Source organism: Hypanus sabinus, chromosome 11 (assembly GCF_030144855.1).
Source record: "Hypanus sabinus isolate sHypSab1 chromosome 11, sHypSab1.hap1, whole genome shotgun sequence".
NCBI lineage: Eukaryota > Metazoa > Chordata > Chondrichthyes > Myliobatiformes > Dasyatidae > Hypanus > Hypanus sabinus.
The window spans coordinates 97419274-97445933 of record NC_082716.1 but is presented as its reverse complement, the minus strand read 5'-3'; the positions used below and the strand labels follow the sequence as shown (position 1 = coordinate 97445933).

Sequence of the window (26660 nt, the reverse complement as noted above, 5' to 3'; positions counted from 1 at the left end):
GCACACACTCAGTGATTCAGCAACAGCTTCTTCCCCTCTGCCATCAGATTTCTCAATGGACATTGAACCCGTGAACACTAGCTCACTTTTTTTTTTGTTGTTTTTGCAATATTTTTAATTTAACTATTTAACTTACATATATATACTTACTGCAATTGATTTTTTTCTCTAAATTTATCATATGTTGCATTTTACTGCTGCCACTAAGTTAACAAATTTCACAACATATACCAGTGACATTGAACCTGATGCTGATTCAGATCATTGTTTGGACTGTGAAGCGGTGTGGTCTCTGTACTGACCCTTGCAACATATGACAAGCTTTGCATTTGGAAAATAACTTAATTCATATCTCCTTTATTTATTTCAGTTAACCAATCTTGAGTTTGCCCTAGTATATTACCCCAACATGATAATTACGCTTAATAATCCCACGTGTAGCAATTTATCAACATCCTAACTGCTTCACTGTAATCGTTCTGCCAGATAATCCTAGAAAGCTCCAACCAAACAACAAAGTGTGTTAATTGAGAGCATCCTAACTGGCTGTATCACTGCCTGCTATGGGAATAGTAATTCCCTCAATCACAGGACTCTGCAGAGAGTGGTGCAGACAGCCCAGCACATCTGTGGATGTGAACTTCCCACTATTTAGGACATTTACAGAGACAGGTGCATAAAGGGGGCCCAAAGGATCATTGGAGATCATTGGGCACCCCAACCACAAACTGTTCCAGCTGCTGCCATCTGGGAAATGGTATCGTAACATAAAAGCCAAAACCAACAGGTTCTGGGATAGCTTCCTCTACCAGACCACCAGACTGATTAATTCACACTGCACAATTGTATTTCTATGCTATATTGACAGTTCTACATAATATTTATTACAAATTACTATAAATATCACATTGTACATTTAGACGGAGACGTAACAAAGATTTTTACTCCTCATGGATGTGAAGGATGTAAGAAATAAAGCAAATTCAATTCATCTTCATTTCAATTCATTTCTTTCATCTGCCACTTCTTTGCCAATTCTCCTAATCAGTTTATGTTCTTCTGCAGCCTCCCTGTTTCTCAACACTACCTGTCCCTCCTTAGGCTATAGTCCATTTGGTCCACGTAACGTACCGACCTCAAAACTTTTCAGCTTACCTTAGTAACTGCGACTGCACTCATTTCTGTCCCCTGACACTCTCACATTTCTGGCTCACTGCTGGTGACGTCACAGTGAAAAGAACTGAGAAATAAAGTTTGTCCACCATTTCCTTATCCACCCATTACTATCTCTCCAGCATTGTTTTCCAGCAATCTAATATCCATTCTCACCTCTCTTTTAATGTTTCTAAAAAGACTTTTGGGATCCTCTTTTATATTATTGGCTACCTTACATTCAAATGTAGTCTTTTCTCTCCATATTGCTTTTTTAGTCGCCTTCTGTTGGTTTTAAAAAGCTTCCCAAACCTCCAGCTCAGTGATAAGTTTTACTATATTATATGCCCTCTCTTTTGGTTTTATGCTGGCTTTGATTTTCTAGTCAGCCACAGCTGTCGCATCCTCCCTTTAGAAAACGTATTCATCTTTGGGTTGCATCTGTCCTACACCTTCCAAATTGCTCCCAGAAACTACAGCATTGCTGCTGTGCCATCATCTTGGCTTGCTATTGTCCCCCTCCAATCAACTTTGGTCAGCTCCTCTTTTATGCCTGTGTAATTTCCATTACTACACTGTAATTCTGATGCATCTGATTTCAGCTTCTGCCTCTCAAATTCCAGGGTGAATTCTATCATATTATGATCACTGCCTCCTGAGCACTCCTTTTGCCTTTAGCTCTCTGTTCCATGCTTCTTTCTCACAAGTTTCTCAAACGTGTGTGTAGTCTTTGATTGTCTGACTTTTATTTTCCTTTGATAATCCTTTTCCTCTCTCTTCCCAAGGTACTGGGCCTCTCTGCGGAACCTAGTAGTCTCCTTAATGAGCTCGATGAAATCCATCATCAGCCTCCTGTTCCTCCTCTTCCTCTTCATCGTTGTATTTGCTCTTCTGGGGATGCAGCTGTTTGGTGGTCAGTGAGTATTCCCCGCACATCTGATTGATTTAAGTATCAGCTCAGCTTGCCTAACTCCTCTTGCTTATCAGGGATATTATTGCCAACTTCTTCCTTGCCCCTCAAACCTACTCCTACACTCTTCTTACTACATTCCATTTCACCTTCACTTACTCACCTTGCCATATCATCAAACCCACATACCCTTCCCTATCCGATGAAATTAATCGTATACCTAGCACTCTCCTGCAACCCCACCTCAACTGCTTCTCACTGCCATCCGTTCTCCATTTCTTACATCTGTCACAAAAAGGTCTGGAAAATGGCACCTCACCCATTTGAAAACACCATTGCATGATATTTAATGGAATGTTTTGTAACCATTCTTGAGATGCACTGACAAAATTTATTACCCTTGTGCTTAATAAGTTCGGTGAGACTTGTCTTGAATTGCTGCCAGTTTGATGAAATGCCAAATGCTGTTAGTTTGGAAACATCAGGATTCTAAACCAAACAGAAAGACAAAGAGAGCCAGACTATCCAAACAGATTGGAACGGTATAGGTGTTGGAGTAGATTGTGTGACCGGCAGTACTCCCACATACCTGGGCGTCACGGTAGCATTGCAGTTAGCACAACGCTATTACAGCTTGGGGCTTTGGAGTTCAGAGTTCAGTTCCGACATCATCTGGAAGGAGTCAGTACATACACCCCATGGAATGTGTGAGTTTTCTCTTGATCCTTTGGTATCCTCCCACAGTCCAGAGATGTACCGGTTAGTTGGTTGATTGGTTATTGTAAATTGTTCAGTGATTAGGCTAGGGTTAAATTGGTGGTTTGCTGGGCAGTGTGGCTTGAAGGGCTAGAATGGCCTGTTCTGTGCTGCATCTCAACATAAAATTAAAAATATCTTTAGTTTTCATGTGGTGGAGGTTATGGGTGCTTCCTCAAATGTTTTGACATTGATATTGTGCTTTCTTTGAATAATATGCAGTGTAGCCAAAGTGCATTAAGACATGGCACTAACTGTTGATGTCAGGACTGCCACTAGGACAGACTGCATTGGGTATGGGACCCAGTAATATGGAACATTGTTGGAGATTATTCCTTACAGATGGTGGGTGAAAAGTTTAGCAGCCAAGAGGCAGGTCTCACTCGCAGGATTTTCAGACTTGTGGTACAGCAGGTAAAGCAACTTACTCACTGCATCAGAGACCCAAGATCAATTCCAGTGTTGGGTACTCTCTGGGTGGAGTTTGCATGTTCTGTCTGTGGCTGTGTGTATTTCCCCAGTGTGTTCAGGTTTCCTACTACATACCAGTTTTGTAGGTTAATTGGTGACTATAACCTGCCACTAGAGCAGTAGAATCTGGGGAGCGTAGATAAGAATATTGGGAAAAATTTAGAAATGGGAGTAATATAGGATTGGTATAAATGATGATTCACAGTCAGCATGTACTCAGTACTATTTCTATGCTGTTTCTCTCTATTACTGCACCAACCCCTTATTTCCTTATAATGATACACGAGTGGCTGATGTTTTCTGTTTCATTGTGCAACCTTCAAGTCTTTTCACATGTTCTTTTCATCTTAGATTCAACTTTGAGGAAGGTACACCTCCAACCAACTTTGACACTTTTCCCGCTGCAATCATCACTGTGTTTCAGGTACAGGTGTCCAGCACTTTGAATGATGGCCTTAATAATGCATGAATAAGTCAAAGTTACACAAAGATGCATTGAAGAAGAGGAAATGTGCTAGTCAAAGCACAAAGATCACTTATCAGAAAATGGTGTATTCCTTATAATGTATCCCTCTGTGTGTAGCACTTGATAATTAACAGAAAAAGCAAGTAGTATTCATCCAAAATTTTTCAGTAATTGTCAGTTAGAAACAAAGATGTGCAATATGAGTCAAAGGCCAATAAACTTAAACAATATCCAGCAATCATGAACAAGTGAGTGAGTAATGAAGACATAAAGCTAAGTGGCATAGTGAAGATAACTGGTGACAAAGACATAGAATTATCGAGTCAAATGTGAAGCATTTGTGAAGATATGTAATAATCTGTGTGCAATGAAGAGGTGTAACATTGCTGAGTGCAGATGATGTACAAACTCTGTACATGATGTACAAAATGGCCCCTGAGTGATGATTTTAGATTTACCTGCAAAAGCAGTCAGGTCCTATTTCAAGCAGAAAAACAGAATTGACAAAGCAAGTTTTGGCCAATTGCAACATGAGAGCACAAATCACAACAATATTGTTACAGTTCCATATCCATTCTCCAGATCAAAAACTTTCATTTACTAAGACATGAATGGGCTATCAAGTCATAATATAATGATATTAGGGTGATATTAGTCAATCAGTGAATACTGATGTAATGTTGGTTAATAATAGGTGAAGATTTGCAAAATTAATCAGTGACTGGTGAAGGTATGGAACATTTGCCAATGAGTCTAAAAATGTGTAACTTTATTTGCTGAGAAGACATGTCAAAGTGAATTATCACATTGTAGCTATACATGGCTGGCGTGCTCTTGGAGCACTGTGTGTAGTTCTATAGGAAGGGTGTGATTTTGCTGGACAGAGTGTAGAAAAGGTTCACCAAGATGTTGTTTGCATTAGAGGACATGTGTTATGCAGAATGATTGGATAAGCTCGGCATGTTTTCCCTGGAGCAAAGGAGATGGAGGATGATGTCATAGGAGCATTATAGGATTATGAAAGACAAAGATTGGTTAGATAGCCAACACCATTTTTATAAAGTAAGGCTATCAAAAAACAAGGCAGCCTAGGTTTAAGGTGAGAGGAATGAGATGGGCCAAAGGGCATATTTCTATGCTACACATCTGTGACGCTATGATCCTATGTATGTTATATTAGTGAAGACATTAAATACAGAGGAATTAAAATACAGTGAGTGAAGTTGCATAATACGAGTCAATTGGAAATGAGTGCCCACAATGAGAGATGGACATTGATCATTCACTGATAAATACCTCGATAGGATCAATATGTTTTATTGAAATTGTACAAGACATTGATGAGGCCTAATTAGGAGTATCGTGTGCATTTTGGTCAGCTACCTACAGGAAAGAGACTTAATAAGATTGAAAGAGTGCAAAGAAAATTTACAAGGATGTTGTCAGGATTTGAGGACCTGAGTTATAAGGAAAGTTCAAAATGTTCAGACTTTATTCCCTGGGGCGTAGAAAAATGGGGGGTAGAATTGATAGAAGTATACAGAATTATGAGGGGTATAGATAGATTAAATGCAACAGGCTTTTTCTACTATGGTTAGGTGAGACTAAAACTAGAGGTCATGCGTTAAGGCAGAAAGGTGAAATGTTTAAGGGGAATATGAGATGGACTTCTTCCTTAGAGGGTGATAAGAGTGTGGAGCAAGCTGCCAGTGAAAATGATGAGTACAAGTTCAATTTCAGTATTTAAGATAAATTTGGTTAAGAGCATGGATGTGAGGGTTATGGAGGGCTGTGCTCCAGATGCACGTTGATGGGACGAAGCAGATTCATGGTTCAGCATTGTCTAGTCAATGAAGGGCTCGTTTCTGTAGTGGTCTATGACTTTTAACAGAACCTCATTCTGTGTTTGGTTAAAAAAAAAGCATGTGGTAAATGGGTCATCAGTGAGTTAGTGATGTGAAGATACGCAAATGTTAGTAGATTTGTACATATGTATCAAAGATGATTTTTTTTTATTGAATTGACTTTATTTCTTATATCCTTCACATACATGAGGAGTAAAAATCTTTATGTTACGTCTCTGCCTAAATGTGCAATGTGCAATCATGGTAATTTATAATAATTTTTAATAAATAGAACAGTCAATGTAATATAGGGTACACTCAAATCAGTGTGAGTTCATTAGTCTGATGGCCTGGTGGAAGAAGCTGTCCTGGAGCCTGTTGGTCCTGGCTTTTATGCTACAGTACCATTTCCCGGATGGTAGCAGCTGGAATAGATTGTGGTTGGGATGGTTTCGGTCCCCAGTGATGCTACACCTGTCCTTGTAAATGTCCTGAACCATGGGAACTACAGATGCACTGGGCTGTCCACACCACTCTCTGCAGAGTACTGCGATTAAAGGAGGTACAGTTTTATGGTTAATTGATGAAAATATGGGTTACGAGTCAGTGATGCTATGTAATGTAACAAGGAAACAAGGACATTGGTGAAATCTGTGCGAAAATGAGCCACTACAGCAGTACAAGTCCTCCCCAGCTTACAAACCTCTGACTGACAGACACTCTGTGCCTATGCATGAGCATTTGAGAGGCCAGCTGATCGCCATACCCACACTGCTTGCTCTGCTTTCACAGCTGTTTCAGTGATCCCCTCCCACACGCTGTTGGTCAATTCCCACTTACAAACAGTTCAGGAGCAAAGCATTTCATAATCTGGGAATAAAACAAAGTATGCTACTGACAGTGGTGTTGCACCAAGAACCTGGTATGGACTGCCCAGCTGCCGTGCAGGTTATTTCTCAGGCCACGCCAATGAAATGGTGAAACTCAAACTGGCATAGCCCTGTGTACAGTTATTCATTGAGACATAACGTGAGGTAGTCACTGGTCATCAAGCTTATCAAAGAAATGTCTGAGTTGAGGAGAGCTTGCAACCAAACAGACAGAGAGGAGCACAGGTGATTAGAGAGAGTGACTGCAGGGTAGACAAAGTTGGATTGCTTCCTCGGGTAGATCAGAGGCTGAGGGAAGACCCGATAGAGCTTTATTAAATTATAAGAGGCAGATGATCAGAATCTTTCTCCCAGAGTAGAAATGTCAGAGTTCGAAGTACAAGAGCAGCAAGTCTCTTTTTAAACACAGAGTGATGGGTGCCTGGAACATGTTGCCGGGGCGGTGGGAGCCGCATGAATATGCACGGATGCAGGGTTATGGATGATGTACAGGCAGAAGGGATTTAGTTCAATTCAGCATTGTGGTTCAGCTCAGACAAGGTGTGGCAAAATTGTAGGTTTTACCCAGGCAGTCTGCCGGCACATAGAGCAGTCATTGCAGGGGGTACTAGCAGGATGCAGCCTGCTTCCCTGATCCGTTGAATGGCCACCCCACTTGCCCAAGTTCTCCCAGCACTTTTCTCACATGCAGCCATCTTCAGCTGCATTACTGGATGACTCCACACCAGAATGTGTACCAATTAGATCATCATTGCCATTGGGAGGCAGGGCTTCACATCAGGTTCCCAACAGGGCAGCACACAACCCACATATCTGTCTTTCTTCAAGTACTGTGACTGTTTGAACTAGAGGACCAGGGTTCCAGCTTTCTGTAAAGAGGGTACTGCTGTATTTACTGAGTGGTAATGAAAATCAGTGTTAATTTCTGTGCTTCCTTATATTGGTCCCAATATGTCCACAAGAAGATTTTGCTCCAGATCTCACCTTTGTATGTTTGAGTTTCTTCTGCTTACGCAACCAGAGTAATATGAAATCTTTTCCCTACAGATTTTAACAGGTGAAGATTGGAATGAGGTGATGTACAATGGGATAAAATCACAAGGAGGCGTGAACTCAGGAATGTGGTCTTCTGTATATTTCATTGTCCTCACACTCTTCGGCAACTGTATCCTTTTGCTGGATAAAGTTCCTGCTCTTTCAGACTGTGTTCTTGCTTTGGGTTCAAACTATACTCTCTGATTAGGAACTCAGGGATCCTTTCAAAATATTCAAAGCCTGAAGTGAATAATGGACTACCTTGCTGACATGAAAGAAGGGGCTGATGTCATTTTTAAATGATACTGGCCATTCAGTAAGTTGTTACTCAGCCTCCCCCCTCAGATATGTGAGATTGCTGGCCATAAAGGTGTCACTAAAAGAAATAATGTCTTCATAAAGGAGATAATCCAACACATTAATTGCCAGAGTATTAATATCTTACATATGCCCTTCTATAATTTTTTCGGCACCTTTCAGTTTATACATTTAAGTTATGGTTAATGCAGGCAAATTGGAGTCACAAGTCTGGACAGTTTGACCAATAGTTAGTCTCTCCTCACACTCAGACTTGGAGTTGAAGAATGATTTAGAAAACTGATGGAGGTTTAAAGTCAAATCTGATTCAAAAAGAGGAATGAGCTCATTGAAGATTAACACAAAGGTCAAAAATAGTGGCAGGAAGGAAGTAGAAGGGTCTTTTATTGGGAAAAAGAAATACATACGAGTTTTTAAAACTTCTGGCAATGAGTTACCAACTTCTTATTTGACCAGTGGCTTAGGAGGAACACAAACCATTTTGTTGCAAGAACCCTAGCATTCTTGACTCTTGAACCTACCTTTCTGCAGGAATTTTACTGGATAGTTGGGGTGATTGTTCTAGTATTAATTGTTAGAATCCGGTTTTCCAGGAGAAGTTGAAGTTTAGCACCACTACAGTCTGGGTCTAGAAATTAAACCATGGACAAATGAAGATCAATCAATACCAGACATTTCAGTATGGACTCTTCAGGAAGAATAAGTTGCCATAGAATTTGTGGCCTTTGACCCGTGGCAAAACCATGAAGATTGTCAAACGAAGCAGTATTGGAACATTTAAATGGTTGTGTCCCAGGCTGTAAGGGGAAAACAGGAGCTCCCACAAGTGAACAGAAGAACATTTTGTTGGGTAGTTAATCAAGATGTTGTTCCTCCATGACAGAAGGCACCATGACCAGTGGGTCAGGCAGTATCTTTGCCACGCACTCACCACTCTCTGTGTAAAAGAAACTTACCCCTGACATCTCCTCTGTACCTACTCCCCAACACCTTAAACCTGTGTCCTCTTGTGGCAACCATTTCAGCCCTGGGAAAAAGTCTCGGACTATCCACACAATCAACGCCTCTCAGCATCTTATACACCTCTATCAGGTCACCTCTCATCCTCTGTCGCTCCAAAGGAGAAAAGATTGAGTTCACTCAACCTATCCTCATAAGACATGCTCCCCAATCCAGGCAACATACTTGCAAATCTCCACTGCACCATAAGTTGAGGAAGGAAAACGAAATTTGAACCAAGGCAGAAGAAACCCAGGAGGACAAGTAAATGGGTGATAGGAAAATGAGATCAAGTGAGAGAGGGTGATGTCTAACACGGGGTAGAGGAGGGTGGATAGAAAAGTTGAACAAAAGGAGAGAGACCCTTTTTGGACTGGTAAGAGTGGGGAAGCAACGCAGGGGAGGGGGTAACTGAGGATGGAAAAGTCAATGTTCAAACCTTTGGATTGTAGACCATACAGGCAGATTATCGGGTAAAGAAGGGTCTCGGCCCAAAACATCAACAGTTTTCTCTTTTCCATAGATGTTGCCTGACCTGCTGAGTTCCTCCAGCATTTTGTGTGTGTTGCTTTGGACCTCCAGGCTCTGCAGATTCTCTCGTGTCTTAGAGTATGATGTGTTGTTCCTCTGGTTTTTGGTGGACCTCAAAGAGCCAGGAGAGAGCCATTGTTGTGGGAACAAGGAAGGATATTGAAATTGCATGTAACCAGAAGCTTGAGATGGCCATTGTAGACAGGACAAATAGCTGATGTTTACTTACTCAGCATTTGGTCTCACCAATGTATAGACCATAAGACAATAAGACACAGGAGCCAAACTCATCATGGCTGATACAATTTCCCCCTCAACCCCAATCTCCTGCCTTCTCCCTGACCTAACCAATCAAGAGTCTTCCAACCTCTACCTTGAATATACGTAATGGCTAGGCCTCCACAGACACCTGTGGAATGAATTCCATAGATTCATGACCCTCTGGTTCCTCTTTATCTCCATTCTAAATGGACATCCCTCTGTATGAGTCCTCATTGTGAGCACCAATATACAGAAATATAAGGCCCTGCAATTTTGTATATGAGACCATACATTCACATTTGTCAGCCACCTGCCATACCTAAAACTCTCTGCCAAGTGAACAGTTGCAGATATTGAAATGAATGTGAGCCTGCCTATTAATTCACTAGTTGATAGGAACACCAAATGGAGAAACTGAATTCTGTTCTCACTATTTACATTTCCAGCAAAGTTTGGGACCGTTCTGTGTCTGCCATAACTATACTGATTACTTGTTGATTGTCATGTGATTTGTTTCTTTGCTGGGTGAAGGATTTGGTTTGGGATTCTCTGCAATAAGGACAACTTCCTCCAATCAGGGCCAGAACTACACTTTTAAAAAGTCAGTCTTATCGGTTTATCAGCTTACTTTATGAATGCCTTAACTCTGATGAAAAGACACCTTGCTGAATGTGTTTCTGGCAATCGCAGTCGATAATCTAGCTAATGCCCAGGAACTGACCAAGGTAGTGCCCGATTATAATTATTTCAATGCCCAACTGATAGAAAGAGGCCCACTGCAGATTCTTTCAAATACACTTCAGCTGAGCCACTAGTACAAGTTCTATACAACAAAGATCAGTGCAGAGATTGAACCATAGAACATTACAGCACAGAAACAGGCCTTTTGGCCTTTCTTGGCTGTGCCGAAACATTTTTGTGCCTAGTCCCACTGATGTTATTTAAATTCCACACAATACACGTGGAGAGCAATAAACTGAGCAAATAGACCTTCAAACATAGCAGCAGAATTAGACCATTCAGGTCATGAAGTCTGCTCTGCCATTTCATCATAGCTGATACATTTCACTCTCATCCCTATTCTCCTGCCATCTCCCCGTAGCCCTTCACGCTCTGATTTATCAAGAATCTATCAACCTTCGCCTTAAATGCATCCAATGACATGGTCTCCACAACTGCCTGTGGCAAAAAATTCCACAGATTCACCACCTTCTGGCTAAAGAAATTCCTTCTTATCTCCGTTCTAAAGCAATGTCCCTATAGTCTATGCCCTCTGGTCTTAGACTCCTCAATCATAGGAGACATCTGCTCCACATCCACTCTATTGAGGCCTTTCAATGTGAGATAGCTTTTAAAGAGAATCCCTCTGAGATGACATCTTCTAGTGAGTAAGGACCCAGAGCCATCAATTGCTCCTTATACACTAAGCCTTTCATTCCTGGAATCATTCTCATGAACCTCCTCTGAACTCTCTCCAATGCCAGTACATCCTTTCTCAAATAAGGGGCCCAAAAATGATCACAGTACTTCAAATGAGGCCTCACCAGTGCCTTATAAAGCCTCAGCAATACATTCTTGTTTTGATGTTCTCGTCTTCTCAAAATGAATGCTAACATTGTATTTGCCTTCCTCTCCACCAACTCAACCTGCAAATTGACCTTGGCAAAAATCATACATGAGGACTCCCAAGTCCCTTTGCACCATGGATTTTTGGGTTTTCTCCCCATTTAGAAAATAGTCTATACTTTTATTCCTTTCTACCGAAGTGTATGACCATACACTTACCGACACTGCATGCCATTCGCCACTTCCTTGCTCATTTTCCTAATCTGTTCAAGTCCTTCTGCAGCCTCCCTGCTTTCTTAACACTACCTGCCCCTCCACCTGTCTTTGTATCATCCACAAACCTGGCCACAAAGCCATCAATTCTATCATGCAAATCATTGATATACAACATAAAAGAGGTGGTTCCAACACAGACCCCTGTCACCAGCAGCTAATCAGAAAAGGCTCCTTCATTCCCACTCCTTTCTTCCTGCTAATCAGCTACTGCTCTATCCGTGCTAGTATCTTTCTTGTAATATCATGGGCTCTTATCTTGTTAAGCAGCCTCATGTGCAGCTCCTTGTCAAAAGCCTTCTGAAAATCCAAGTACTCAACATTTGTCTATCCTGCTTGTTATCTTCCTCAATGAATACTAACAGATTTGCTAGGCAAGATTGTCTCTTAAGAAAACTATGCTGACTTTGGCCTATTTCACCAACTACTCCAAAACAACATCCTTAACAATAGACTCCAATGTCTTCCCTACCACTGAGGTCAGACTAACTGGCCTATAATTATCTTTCTTCTGCCTCTCTCCCTTCTTGATCAGTGGTGTGAAATTTGCAATTTTCCAATCCTCTGAAACCATTCCAGAATCAAATGATTCTTGAAAGATCACAACTAATGCCTCCACAATCTTTAGCTATCCCTTTCAGAACCCTGGTCAGAACCATTTGGTCGAGGTGATAACTAACTTCAGACCTTTCAGCTTCCCAAGCTTTTCTCTCTAATAACAGAAACTGCATTCACTTCTGCCCAAAACTTTCAAACTTCCAGCAGACTGCTAGTGTCTTGTAGTTACTTTGTTATAGGAGGGCAGCAATGATAAGTCCAATGTTAAGCCCACAGGCCAGTGAGTATTGCATCAATTGTAGGGAAACTATTGCAAAAACAAACCTATTCTCCTGCCTTCTCCCCAATGACCTGTCAGATACATCATGGTCAAGATGAAAGGACACACTTCAGATTCTATACAGTGTAGACTAGGAGAGAAGCATTATATGGATTCCTTGGATACAGACTGCAACAGAGATACTGAACAAATTCCATACTTAGTAGGCTCAATGTACAGATTCTCTTCAATACAGTTCCAGGGTATAAAAGTTTCAGGTGCACTGGGAGTGGGCTGGTGATCTTAAATGCAGTATTATTTGTTGATTTTATTTTATTTAGAGTTACAGCATGGAATATACCCTTCCTACCCACCACCCCAACAACTTAATCATGGGACAATTTACAATGACCAATCAACTTACCTAACAGGTCTTATGACTGTAGGAGGAAACCAGAGTACCCAGGGAAAACCCCTGCATTCCGTGGGGAGGGCGTATAGAGACGCCTTACAGAGTACACCAGAATTGAACCCTGAAACCCAACTCCCCAAGCTGTAATAATGTCGCGCTAACTGCTAAGCTACTATGGTGCCCCAATTAATTCAGAATTAATTTGGGAAAATATGATGGCAATATAGAGGAGAATGTCTTGGAAGGTTCTTCCAATGAGGCATTATCAATGCAACTTTTAAATAAGACCAGGACAATCATTTTGCTTAAGTTACACTACAGTCCACCCCAACATTCTTCAGGACATAGAGGATCAGATACATAGACAAATCACAGAAAGGTGAAAGAGAATCAGGATATAGTAGTGGGGGATTTCAATTCTGCCCAGTACTGATTAGGATTGCCTTTATATGGGGTTTGGACGAGGAGGACTTTTCAAAGTGTACCCAAGGGAGTTTTTGAGACAACACTTAGGAAATGAGCTGGACAAGCAGTGGAAATTTCAATGGGGGGATTTTGGTAATAACAATCATTACTCTGTAAGTTTCAGGTAATAATGGATGAGGATGATAGAGAATTTAAGGTCCTATATTGAGGGAAGGCTGGTTTCTATAGCATAAGAGAGGACCTGGTGAAATTAGATTGGGAACAGATGCTTGCAGGTAAAACAACATCTAATAAGTGAGATTTTTTTTTTCCAGAAGAGATAGACATAGTTCAGGGCCAAGAGGTTCCGGTAAGTGCAGAAGGCAAGGATGACAGGGTCAGGTGTAAAGGACCATAGAGGGCTGATGAGAAAAAAGGAAACATGACTGGTATATGCATCTCAAAATGGAGAACCCTTTAAGTGTAGAAGAGTACTTATAGATAAAAGGACCCATGAGGTACCATTGGCAGACAAGATGTTTTCTGAGTATATTGAAAGCAAATAGTAACCAGGGAAAGAGTGACAATCTGTGGAGCCAGGGAATGTGATCAAAGTTCTGAATAAATATCTGCTGGATATTTACCAAAGAGAAAGATATGGTAGATGGAGAAATCAGATCGAGGAAGAGTGATACTCTGGAGCATGTAGGGAGGAGCTATGAGATGCCTTGGGATATATGCCCAGAGCCAAATGAGATGTATCCTCAGCTGCTATGAGAGTCAAATGAGAAGATTGTTGAGGCCCTGACAGAGATTTTTGCAACTTCATTGACAATAGATGAGGTGTTAGAAGGCTAGAGGGCAGTAAATATTGTTACTTTGTTAAAGAAGGACTACAGTGATAAGACCACAGGCCAGTGAGTATTGCATCAATTGCAGGGAAACTATTGCAAAAAAAAATGTTCTAAGGGACCAGATTTATCTACACTGGGAAAGGTGAGGATTGATCAGGATGGCTTTTATTTTGTGGGAAAGAGTTAACTGAGATTATTCCACATGGATGTCTGGACTCTAACAAGGTTGTGCATTGTACACAGGTCCATGGGATGTAGGGTAAGTTGGCAGAGTGGATGCAAATATCTCTTAGTGATAATGAGACAGAAGGTGAAGATGGAAGGAATATTTTCTGACTGGAAAGCTGTAAATGTAGGAGGTACGATTAGTTGGTTTACGAATAACATGAATACATGGTGTTGCGCAGTGTGAGGAGGGTTGTCTAAGGCTACAGCTGGATATATTTTAGATGGAAGGTTGTGTAGAACATTGGCAGATGCAAATTAATTCCAACACAAATATTTTGAGAGGGAAAATGAGGGCAGGAGATATACCGTAAATGCTAGGACCTTCCGAATCTTGAGGCACACGTCCATAAATCCATGGAAGTAGTATCAGAGATGGATGGGAAGCTGAAGAACACATTGTGAGATGCTTGCCCTCATCAGCTATAGCATAGCATATAAGAGCTGAGACATCATGTTATAAATTCATTGCATGTCAGGCCACAGCTGGAGTATTGCGTGCAGTTCTGGTCACCGCACCATGGGACAGATATGATTGCACTGGAGAGAATGCAGAGGAGAATTGAAGCATGCCTTGGATGGAATGTCTCAGCTATAAGACGACACTGGATAAGCCTGGGGTTGTTTTCCTGAAGCAGAGACTGAAGGTAGACATAGGTAGGTACACACAGAATTTTGTGTGTGATAGATAAAGTCAATAGTAAGACTTTTCTTCCCCCATGGTGGGGGTGTCTAAGGCTGGAAGGCATAGTTTGAAGGTGAGAGAGGGGTGGGTTGGAGGGGATCTGAGGGAGATCTATTTTCAACCAGAGAGTGGTTTAAGTTACAATCAAAGTGTCAAAGGAGCTGGCATTAGGTAGTCTCATAACATGTAAAGAAATATCTAGACAAACACTGAAATGCCAAGGCCTGTAAGAAAAGGAATCTTTGTGTGAATGCAGGATCAGTAGAGATGTGTGCTGTGGTCAGCACAGATGTGGTTAGTAAAGGGCATGAACCTGTGTTGTTCAATGCCATGGCTGTATATCAAGCTGCAACAGAGACACTTAACAGATTCCCAACAATACAAATGGAACTGAGGCACTATACAGATTTATGACAATACATACTAGATTATATACAGTGCAGACTGGGTGAGGATACTGATTTCCATTATAGTATAGATTGAGGGTACTACATAGAACATACAACAGTACAGCTCACAAACAGGTCCTTCATTTGTTCAGCAAAATGTTGTGCTGAACAAATTAAATTAGTAATCAAATGGCCAATTAAATTAATCCCATCTGCCTACACAATGTCAGTATCCTTCCATTTCTCTCACAGTCATGTGTCTATCTAAACGTCTCTTTAAAATCTCTAATGTTTCTGCCTCTACCACCACCACAGGCAGTGCATTCCAGGCATTCACCACTCTCTGTGTAAAAAAAACCCTACCCCTCACAATTTCTTTGAAATTACCCCCTCTCACCTTACAAGTATGCCCTCTGGTATTAGACATTTCAACCCTGACAAAAATATACTGTCTGTCTACTCTCTTTGTCTCTCAAAATCTTATAAACATCTATGAGATTCCCCCCTGAGCTTCTGCCACTCCAGAGTAAACAGCCCAAGTTTATCCAACCTCTTATTATAGTGCATGCCGTCTAATCCAGGCAGCATCCTGGTAATCTTGTTCTGCACCCTCCCTAAAGCCTCGACATCCTTCCTATAATGGGAAAACCAGAACTATATGCAATATTACAGATGCAGCCTAACTAGAGTTTTATGAAGCTGCGACATAATTTCCCGACTTTTGAACTCACTACCTTGACCAATAAAGGAAATCATGTCATATGCCTTCTTAATCACCCTACCAATCTGTGTAGCCACTTTCAGGGAACTATGAACTTGGACCTCAAGGTATCTCTGTTCATCAACGCTATGAAGGGTCTTGCCTTTAACTGTGTACTGTCTCTTTCTGTTTGACCTGCCAAGGTGCAAGACTTCACATTTGGTCAGGCTAAACTCCATTTCTCTGCCCATATCTACAACTAATCTATATCCCGTTGTATTCCTTGCCAGTCTTCTATGCTGTCCACAGCACCACCAATCTTTATATCATTTGCAAACATACTTACTCACCCATCTACAGTACATTTTCATCCAGGTAACTTATATAAATCACAAGTAGTGGAGGTCCCAGTACAGATCTCTGTGGAACACCACTAATGACAGACCTCACAGTTTCCAGGATTATCCCTGGTTCCCATCTTGAGCAATGGAACAACATTCTGATTTCCTCCAGGACCTTGCCTGTGACTAGTGAGGACACAAAGATATTAGTCAAGATCACAGCAATCTCTTCTCTTGCCTCTCTCAATAACCTGGGGTATATCCCATCAGACCTGTGAGACTTATCCAACTTGATGCTCTTAACCTCAAAATGCCCGAGCATAGCTCAGCACTCATCTTCCTATCGTCCATGTCCTTCTCCTTGGTAAATACTGATAAAAGGACTTCACCCACATCCTCCACATCCAAGCAAATGTTTAATACTTATCCTCTTGGTCTTGATGCATGTATAATGCTTTAGGATTCTCTTTAATCTTACTTGCCAAGGACTTCTCACAGCCCCTCCAGGCTTTTCTAATTCCCTAATAGAGTTCTTTTTTGGGTTCTTTATGTTCCTTAAGAGCAGTGTTGGTTTCTAGCTTCTGATGCTTTAAATCTTTCCTCTTCCTTGTTGACTAAGGTTCTATTACCTTGCCAGCCTTGCTCTTTCTTCTTACTGGAACATCCCTGTACTCTGTGCAGTTGGTCTTTAAACACCCTCCACTTGTTGGATGTGGATGCCTAAAGACAGGTGTATCCAATTAACTGTCCCTCGTTCCTGCCTAATGCTCTTGTAATTTGCCCTGCTGCAATTTAACACTCTCCTGCAAGATCTGTGTTTATCCTCAGCTGCAGTTTTCTTAAACTTTAAGGACTTGAGATCACTGTTCCCCAACTGCTCACCTACTGAAATGTCGCTCACCTGGACAGGCTCACTACCTATCAGCAGATCTAGTACAACCCCTCCTATTGTTGGACTATCTACATGTTGATTTAAGAAACACTCCTAGGTGCACCTAACAAACTTTGCCCCATCTAAAGCACTTGAACTCAGAAGGCCCCTGTTTATTTTAGAGAAGCTGAGGTCCCCCACGACAACAACCCTGTTGGTTTTACAGCTTTCCTTGATCTGCCTGCATATCTGTTTCTGAATGTGCTGATGGCTATTGGAGGGTCAGTAGTACAATCCCAAGAATGATTACACACTCCCTATTTTTGATTCCTAACCATGTAGACTCAGTGGACATGACTTCCGGCATGTCCACTGAGTGTGGCTGTGATATTGTCCCTGATTAGAAGTACAGCTTCCACCCCCCCACCCTTACCTCACTCTCAATCTTTCTACAACATTGAAACACTGGGACATTGGCAACTGTTCCTCTCCCTCTCTTAACCAAGTCTCTGTTAAAGCTGCAAAGCCATACCTCCATGTACTGATCTAGGCTCAAAGTTCATCCTCTCTCTCTCTGATCTCTCATTCTCCTGAAAGTATTGATACTATAAAATACAGACTGAGTGAAGATACCATATAGATTCCATACAATACAGACTGGGGATGAGGATGCTGTAAAGACTCATACAATGCAGACTAGCCTTGGGTACCTTATGGGTCAAACAATGCAGATTATTACTTTGATTTCACACTTTCAGGCCTGTTTTGATCAAATCCAGACAATTTAGAAGACTGGTGCTAGTACTGGTTTCAAATACAAGTTACAATTATTCCTATTTACTGGTATTTGAATCACTGTTCACTATAATGATTGAAATTATGCTGATTTAGTCAGACATAGTGGGTTTGAGTTCTATTTCAAATTGAACATCTGATTTAGTCTGACACCAATTCATCATGGAGCTGTTCTGCAGTGCCACTGGGGCTGTACTGCTACAACACTGCTCTTTGGGAGGGGCAGTGCAAAGGGAGAGTCTTACTGTGAATGGGGCAGTATTGATGGAGTCACTGGAGTGAGTGGGGTAGTACTGAGGGGGAGCCATACTGTGGGGCAGTATTGAGGGAGAGTCACACTGTCAGTGGAACAGTATTGAGAGAGAGAGAGAGAGAGAGAGAGTAATACTGTGGGGCAGTACTGAGAGAGAGCCATACAGTGTGGGGCAGCATTGAGGGGAAGTCATACTGAGCAAGGCAGTGCTGAGAAGTAATACTGTTTGAGTGGGGCAGTATTGAGGGAGAGTCACATTGTGAGTGAGGCAGCATTGAGACAGTGGAGCAGTATTGAGAGAGTAATACTGTGGGGCAATATTGAGGGAGATTCATACTGTGAATAGGGCAGTGCTGAGGGAGAGTCATACTGTGAGTGGGACAGTATTGAGAGAGGTTTATACTGTGGGGCAGTATTGAGGGAGTGCAGCATATCAAAGGGAACGTAGCACGCCAATACTGCCCGCACGGGGATTGCTCTGTCAGTAAAGACCACACCTACAATCTGTGTTCGTAAAATAACTCGTGTCACTATTCTGAGGAAGAACACTTTGAATTCTCCTCAAGACAGAGGTGCAGGAGGCTCTTCCTTATTTCTGATTGAACATTCCTGTCTAGGTTATGAAAGTTAAGATTCATGGCATCTCACCTTTGTTCCAGGAGGAGCAGGAAGAGGAGGAGGCCATCAACCAGAAGCATGCTCTGCAGAAGGCAAAGGAAGTCAGCCCCATGTCTGCCCCAGGGTTCCCCTCTACAGAGTGAGTGGAAGAAACATTCATACACACCTAATAACGTAACCCCTCCCTCCCTCCTAATGGTGTGTTTCTATTTTTCTTTCTCTCTCCCTCTCCTCCCCTGTTTCTCCCCTTCTTCCTCCCCCTCTCCCTCTTCCCCAATCCTCCTCCCATTTCTATTCCCTTTCCCACTGCCCTTCCCTCCAACCTATTTTCATGCCCTTCTCCCTCCTGGTTCTATCCACAGTCTTTCAGTGAGCAAGATGTGGGAAGTAGAAAAGTCAAATAATAAAGGCAATGTTAGGATAGCCATGGTGGATTTCAATGTACAGGTAGATTGGAAAGATCAGGTTGGTGTTGGATCCCAAGAGGGGGAATTTGTAGATTGCCTTCCAGATGGCTTTTTCAAGCAGCTGAGGTTGAATGGCAATTCCGTGTTGGGTATTGTGTAATAATCCAATTGTCTCAGTAGTGCAGAGGAGTAAAGGGAATTACAGAGGCGTGACGGAGGAGCTGGCCAAAGTTGATTGGAAGGGAATACTGGAAGGGACGATGGCAACATTGCAATGGCTGGATTTCCTGGGAGCAATTCAGGTTAGATACATGCTAAAAATGAAGAACTATTCAAAAGAGTGGACAAGGCAACCATGAGTGACAAGGGAAATGAAAGACAGCGTTAAAGCAAAAGAGAGGGCATACAATATAGCAGAAGTTAGAGGATTGGGAACCTTTAAAAAAATCCATAAGGAGAGAAAAGATGAAATATGAAGGAAAGCTTGCCAAAAATATCAAAGAGGATACTAAAATAAATGTAAGGCAAGAGTGGATATCGGATATCTGGAAAATGACGCTGAAGAGGTAACACTGGGGGACAAAGAAATGGCGGACAAACAATAAGTATTTTGCATCAGTCCTCACTGTTGAAGACACTAGCAGCATGCCAGAAGTTGGAGAGCATCTGGGGGCAGAAGTGAGGGTAGTTGCTATTACTAAGTAGAATGTGTTTGGAAAGCTGAAAATTCTGAAGGTAGATAAGTCACCTGAACCAGACTGAGTTCACCCAGGGTTCTGAACGAGGTGGCTGAAGAGATTGTGGAGGGATTAGTAATGATCTTTCAAGAATCACTCTTTTCTGGAATGGTTTTGGAGGGCTGAAAAATTGCAAATGTCACTGCACTCTTTAAGATGGGAGGGTTGCAGAAGAAGGGAAATTATGGGCCAGTTAACCTATCTTTAGTTATTGGGAAGATGTTGGAATCTGTTATTAGGGATGAGGACTCTGGGTACTTGAAGGCACATGATAAAGTAGGCCAGAGTCAGGATGGTTTTCTTATGGGGAAATTTTGCCTAACAAAGCTGTTGGAAATCTTTGAGGAAGTAACAGGCAGGATGGATGAAGGAGAGTCAGTGGATGTTGTTTACTTGGATTTTCAGAAGGCCTTTGACAGGGTGCTGCACAGCAGGCTGCTGAGCAAGATAAGAGCCCATGGTAATACAGGAAAGATACTAACATGGATGGAACATTAGCTGATTGGCCGGAGGCAAAGAGTTGGAAAAGAGGGCCTGTTCTGGTTGGTTGCTTATGACAAATGTGTTCCACAGAGGCTGGTATTAGAACCGCTTCTTTTCACATTTTATGTCAATGATTTGGATGAGAGAATTAATGGTTTTGTGGCCAAGCTTGCAGACGATACAAAAATAGGTGGAGGAGCATGTAGTTTAGGAAACAAGGAGTCTGCAGAAGGACTTAGACAGATTGGGCAAAGAAGTAGCGGGTGAAAGAAGTTGCATAGGGAATTTATTTGATCATGCACTTTGGTTGAAGGAATAAAAGTAGGGTCTGTCTTCTAAATGGGCAAAAAATTCAAAAATCGAGGAGCAACGGGACTTGGGAGTCCTTGTGCTGGATTCCCTAAAAGTTAACATGCAGGTTGAGTACTACCATGCTTTACCCATACTCTAAGTTCATCACCCTTGTTTCTGATACTTCATGCATTAAGATAGGCACACTTCAACCCATCACACTGATTAAAATGTTGCTATATCAACTGCTTATCCTTCCTCAAAGTCTCTCTACATGCAGCATCTACCTGTATACCAACTGCCCCATTCTCTGACCTGTCATTGTGGTTCCTATCCCCCTGCCAATCTAGTCTAAAGGTTCTAGCAAATCTGTCCAAAGGGATATTGGTCCCCCTCAATTTCAGGTGTAAGCCATCATTTTTGTACAGGTCATACCCTCCCCAGAAGAGATCCCAATAGTCCACAAATCTGAAACTCTGCCCCCTGCAGAGTTCCTCAGCCACACATTCATCTACCAAATCATCCTATTCATACAATCACTGGCATGTGGCACAGGCTGGAATCCAGGGACACTACCATTGAGATTCTGCTTTTCCACTTTCTACCTATATTCTTTCTTCAGGACTTTATCCTTTTTCCTATCCATGTCATTGGTACAAATATATACCTCAACTTCTAGCTACTCACCCTCTCCCTTTAGAAAGCTGTGGACCTGAACTGAGATATCCCTGACCATAGCACCTGGGAGGCAACATACCATCTGGGTGTCTGTTTCACATCTGCAGGATCTCCTGTCTCCCACTGTCTAACTATTGAACTCCCTGTCAACATTACACTCCTCTTCTCCCCCTTCCCTTCTGAGACAAAGTGCCAGAGACCTGCCTTTGTTGTTCTGCCTATATTGTTCCTACCAACATGTACAACGACCTCTGGCTGTTCACCCTCCTCTTCGAGAATGTTCTGAACTCACTCAGGTACACCATCTTGACCATGCTTAACCCTGGCACACTGCCCTGGGGTTAGTTCTGCGGCCACAGAACTTCCTATATTTTCCCTTCATCATCAAGTCTCTTGATAGTGTCAGCCTGTCGGACGGCTTTCCTCAGTGCTGGTTACAGAACCTCACTGCTGCTACTAGCCCCTAAAAGAACAGCCTGTCTCAAAAGTACCCAAAGGAGTGTAGTAGTGAGTGAGGGGAACTGTCACTGCTCTTACTTCTGGTGGCCACCCATCTATATGACCACATCCGTAAAATTCGCACTTATGAAGCTCTCAAGTTCCTGAATGATCCTGAATACATCCAACCCTAGCTCTAGTTCCTTGACCCAGTCTGACAAGAACTGCAGTTGGGTGCACTTCCTATAGGAGTAGTCAACAGAGAGGTTGTGAGGTTCCTTGACTTCCTATATCTTGCAGAAGGAACATCTGATCAGAGACCAGCACTGGTAGCTCATTTTGTTGCTGCTTCACCCCCTCCAGAAGCTGTCTATCTTCGCCTTCCCCTCCCCCATCTCATTCCACATCCCCCTTTTTCTTCATTTATCTATCATCCATCTGCCTGCTTCTCTCAACTGCTCCTCCCTTACCTGCCTCATCCTGCCCATCATCTTTCACCATTCCTTAGTCCACCCATTACCTCTGACCTCTGTCAAACTACTTTTAGATTTGTGGATCTCAAAGTTCATCAGCCTTGTCCCTGATACTTCATACATTAAGATAGATATATGTCAACCCATCACACTGATTGAAATGTTGCCCTATCAGCTATCTATCCTCCTCATACTCTCTCTACATGCAGCATCTATCTGTACACCAACTGCCCCATTCTCTGACCTATTCTCCCTCTTTATACTGGTAATCTCACCTCTGCTCTCAGTACTAGTGCAAGATTTTGATGCAAAACATTTGTAATTCCTTTCCTCTCACAGATGCTGGTTGATCTGTTGAGTTCTTCCAATTGGATTTACGAGGGGTAAATGCACGTAGGCTGTTCCACTGAGTTTGGTTGAGACAACAACTAGAGGTCATAGGTTAAAGGTGAAAAGTGAAATGTTTAAGGAGACCTTGAAGGAGAACTTCTTCACTCAGAGGGTGGTGGGAGTGTGGAACAAGCTGCCAGCGCATGTGATGGGCATTTAAGAGAGATTTGGATAGGTGAAATACGGGAGGGGTATGGAGGGCTGGGTGCAGGTCAACAGACTAGACAGCATAATAATTTAGCAGACTAGATGGTCCAAAGGGCTTGTTTCTGTGCTGTATTGTTCTTTTGTGTCAGTCCAGATTCTAGCATTTGCAGTCTCCACAAATCAGATCTTGTTCAACTGATATTTCAATATGCAGCTAGACTGGGAAAATCAGGTTGGTGCTGGATTCCAAGAGGGGGAATTTCTAGAATGCCTAGAGATGGCTTTTTAGCACAGCTCATGGCTAAGCCCACTAGGGGATCAGCTAGTGTGGATTGGGTGTTGTGCAATGAACCAGAATTGATCAGAGAGCTTAAGGTAAAAGATCCCTTAGGGGAAAGTGATCATAATATGTATATTTAAGGCAGAGGTTGATAGATACAGGGCATGAAGGGATAGATGGAGAAGGCAGGAGACTGGGGCTGAAAGGAAAATTGTATCAGCCACAATGAAGTGGCAGAGTAGATGCAGTAGGCCAAATGGCCCAATTCTGCCACTATATCTTTTGGTCTTATGGACAAAGCCCACGAGGGTGGCCAGTTGGGGTTGGATGGAGGGGGTCACTGTTTTGAAAGAAAGCATCAGCTATGTAAGAGTTGTGAGGTGAAATTCTTTCTCTCAGATGGTCATGAATGTTTGTGCCTCTCTTCCTCAAACGAGAATGGAAGCAGAGTCCTTGAATACTGTATAACATAGTGGTAAATAGAATCTTGTTAAGCAAAGAGATGCAAAATCACTGGTGATAATACCAATAGATACAGAAGCAGAATTAGGTCATTTGGCCAATTGAGTCTGCTACACCATTGAATAATGGCTATTTTTTATATCTCAACCCCATTTTCCCAGTTCTCCCCCTTAACATTCTCTGTCTTAAGTACATCCAATGACTTGGCCTCCACAGCTCCCTGTGGCAGCAAATTCCACAGATTAATCATTCTCAGGCTGGAAAAAAAAATTCACCTAATCTCATTGCCTTTATTCTGAGGCTGAATCTTGGACTCTTCTACTTACTGAAATATCTTCTCTATGTTCATTGTAATTAGGATTTACCCTGGTTTTCAACAAATTCTCCCACTCATTGTTCTGAATTCAATGAGAGCCATCAAACATTCCTCATTCCCTGAATCATTCTTCTGAACCTCTTGTGGACCTTTTTCAGGGCCAGCATGTCTTTCCTTTGATACAGGGCTCAAAATATTCCAAGTATTGTGTGACGATCCTGTGATAGACAAGAATGTGAAGGTAGAATTACAACAGTATGGGCCTCATCTTATTAAACGTTGAGCAGGCTCCAGAAACCAATTGTCCTACTCCTGCCCCTAGTTCAGGTGCTAGTAAAAGTATAATTCCTCAAATTCTTGATAATTAGTCAACAGTTATCATTACTAATGACATAGCAATCAGCACATGACCGATATCAATGATGTCAAATCATGTTTACATTTACAGAAGTTTTTAGAGAAGAGAAAGAGTACATTAAGTTGGAAGTGTGGCAAATCATGATTAACTTTAGTCAAGAAAATGTAAGTGAGAAAGGGATTTGTGTGTCCTGAATACAGGAATTTGAGAGGGAGATGATTGTGTCCTGGATACAGGAATTTGGGAAAAGAGATTTGAGTCTCTCAGATACGAGAATCTGAGTGGACATTTTGCATAACCTGGAATGTTAGTGAGAGGTTATGTTATCCCAGATACATGACTATAACGTGATGGCAACTTTCCCACACTTCTAATTCTGTCAGGTAGCACAGTGATGCGGCCATTAGTACTACAGCGATCTGGGTTTGACCTTGACTTGTGTAGTAGGTTGCCCGTTGTGCTGCCATTTCCTCCCACACCACTAAACCTCGCAGGTTTGTAGGCTTGACTATTTCATATTGTTCAAAAGTTTAGGAGCTTCAGGAGTTAATGGCCAAGTGAGGGAAGTGAGAGAATGGGATTGATGGAATTACTCCGAGACCTGGCACAAAAGTGATGAGCTCTGCTGTGTGTGCCAAGATGCTACCTGGATTAAACGGTATGAGCCGTAAACAGGGGTTGAATACTCTTGGGTTGTTTTCTCTGATGCACTGCAGGCTGAAGGGAATTGATAAAAGTTTATAAAATTATGAAAGTCATAGTCAGAGAGACAGTGAGAATCTTTTTCCCAGGGTAAATACCATATAATATTCAATTTAAGGTGAAAGGAGATGAATAGGGAAAACTCACAGAAGTGGTGAGTACCTGGACAGACTGCCAGGGTGATTGTGGCAGCAGATGGTGGTGGCATTTGGGAGGCTATTAGATGAATACACAGGAAATGGAGGGATATGGATCATGTACAGGCAGAAGGCATTGTTTATTTGGCATTATGCTTGGCACTGTCATGATGGGCCAAAGGGACAATTCCTGTGCTGTTCTGTTCTGTGTTCGTAAAATAAGTCCGAGGAAGTGATGTGAGTTCACAACTAGAAAACAAAGACCAGGAACAAATGTGAGAGGAGGTACTTGCACTGTGTCGTTTGTGTTGTGTGTTTACTGTACAGTTATTGCATTGCCTTTATTGCCTTTCATGCACCTTCCAGGAGGGAGTTCCGGAGGCACAAGCACATGTCTATCTGGGAGGCCAGAACCAGTCAGCTGAGACGGCGGATGCAGATGAGCAGCCGCGAAGCGCTGTTTGCCGAGGCACTGCAGGGGCTGGAGGGCAGCAGGTATCGGAGGCATCGTTCCAGGGTCTTCGAAGGTGAAAGTCTCTGGCGGCTGGGTGACCTGCAGGCCGGGGACGCTGATCAGCTCGGAGAAGGTGGCAAGCGAGAAGCCTTCAAAAGTCGGTCACTCCGCAATAACTGGCAGCCAGCAGAGCCGAGCAAGGAAGACTCCTCAATAAAAGTGAACGGAGATCAGGACTACCGGCAGGGGCGAACTCTCGGCCGCAGCATTGAGGCTAGGCAGAGCTTCAGAATGGCCGAACCTGTCAGGGCCAAGAGGAGGTACAGGTCCCTCTACAAGGAAGCAAAACTGGGGCTGGAGGAGAGCGCCGAGACCACTCTCAGCCACCGGGCCAGCAAGAGCAAGGAGGAGGGGCTGTTGCAGCGACTTCCTGAGGAACAGGAGAGCAGCCAATCCGCCCACGGCCCCGAGGAGAAAGATGCTCAACAGCCAATGAAGGCATTCTCTTGGCAAGGGAAGCCACACACAAGGTTGGCAATGCCTGAAAGGGATTTTACATTAGTGTCTTCCAGGACCACTTGTCAAATTGTCAAGCGGCAGCTGACAGGCCCACAGTGCGCCACACTTCCCAAACTAGCCTATCCAAGTTTTAACAGGGCCAGCATGATACCTCATTTTCTTCCCATTTCTCTCTCCTTCCTTCTTTCTATTTCCCTCCATCATCCCTTCTTTTCCCTACATCCTCTCCCTCCTCCCACTACCTACCCCTCATTCCCTTTACTTTCCCTCAATCCTTCTTCCTCCTTGCACTCCTCCTGTCTTCCTACTCCTCCTTCTCCCCATCTCACTCTTTTAGAGCGCATAGATTTAAGGTGTTAGGGGGATTTAGAAACAACTTGAGGGGTAAATTTTTCATCCCAAAGGGTGGTGGATATACAGAATGAACTGTCAGAAAAGATAGCTGAAGCAGGTACAATAACAACACTCAGACAGTACATGGAGAGGAAAGGCTTAGAGCGGGGTTCCCAGCCTTTTTTACTGTCATACACCAACACCTTTAAGCAAGGGAT

At 42.6% G+C, this 26660-nt stretch overlaps 1 protein-coding gene across 1 annotated transcript in view; it reads left to right on the top strand.

The window, feature by feature from the left end:
- Positions 1-26660, top strand: part of LOC132402214 (probable voltage-dependent R-type calcium channel subunit alpha-1E) — a 600800-nt gene that overhangs the window by 365933 nt on the left and 208207 nt on the right. The window contains exons 15-20 of the mRNA XM_059984957.1: positions 1938-2069; positions 3641-3713; positions 7537-7654; positions 10291-10358; positions 18879-18976; positions 25503-26120. Coding sequence (XP_059840940.1) covers positions 1938-2069; positions 3641-3713; positions 7537-7654; positions 10291-10358; positions 18879-18976; positions 25503-26120 — 1107 coding nt within the window. The remainder of the gene's footprint in view (positions 1-1937; positions 2070-3640; positions 3714-7536; positions 7655-10290; positions 10359-18878; positions 18977-25502; positions 26121-26660) is intronic.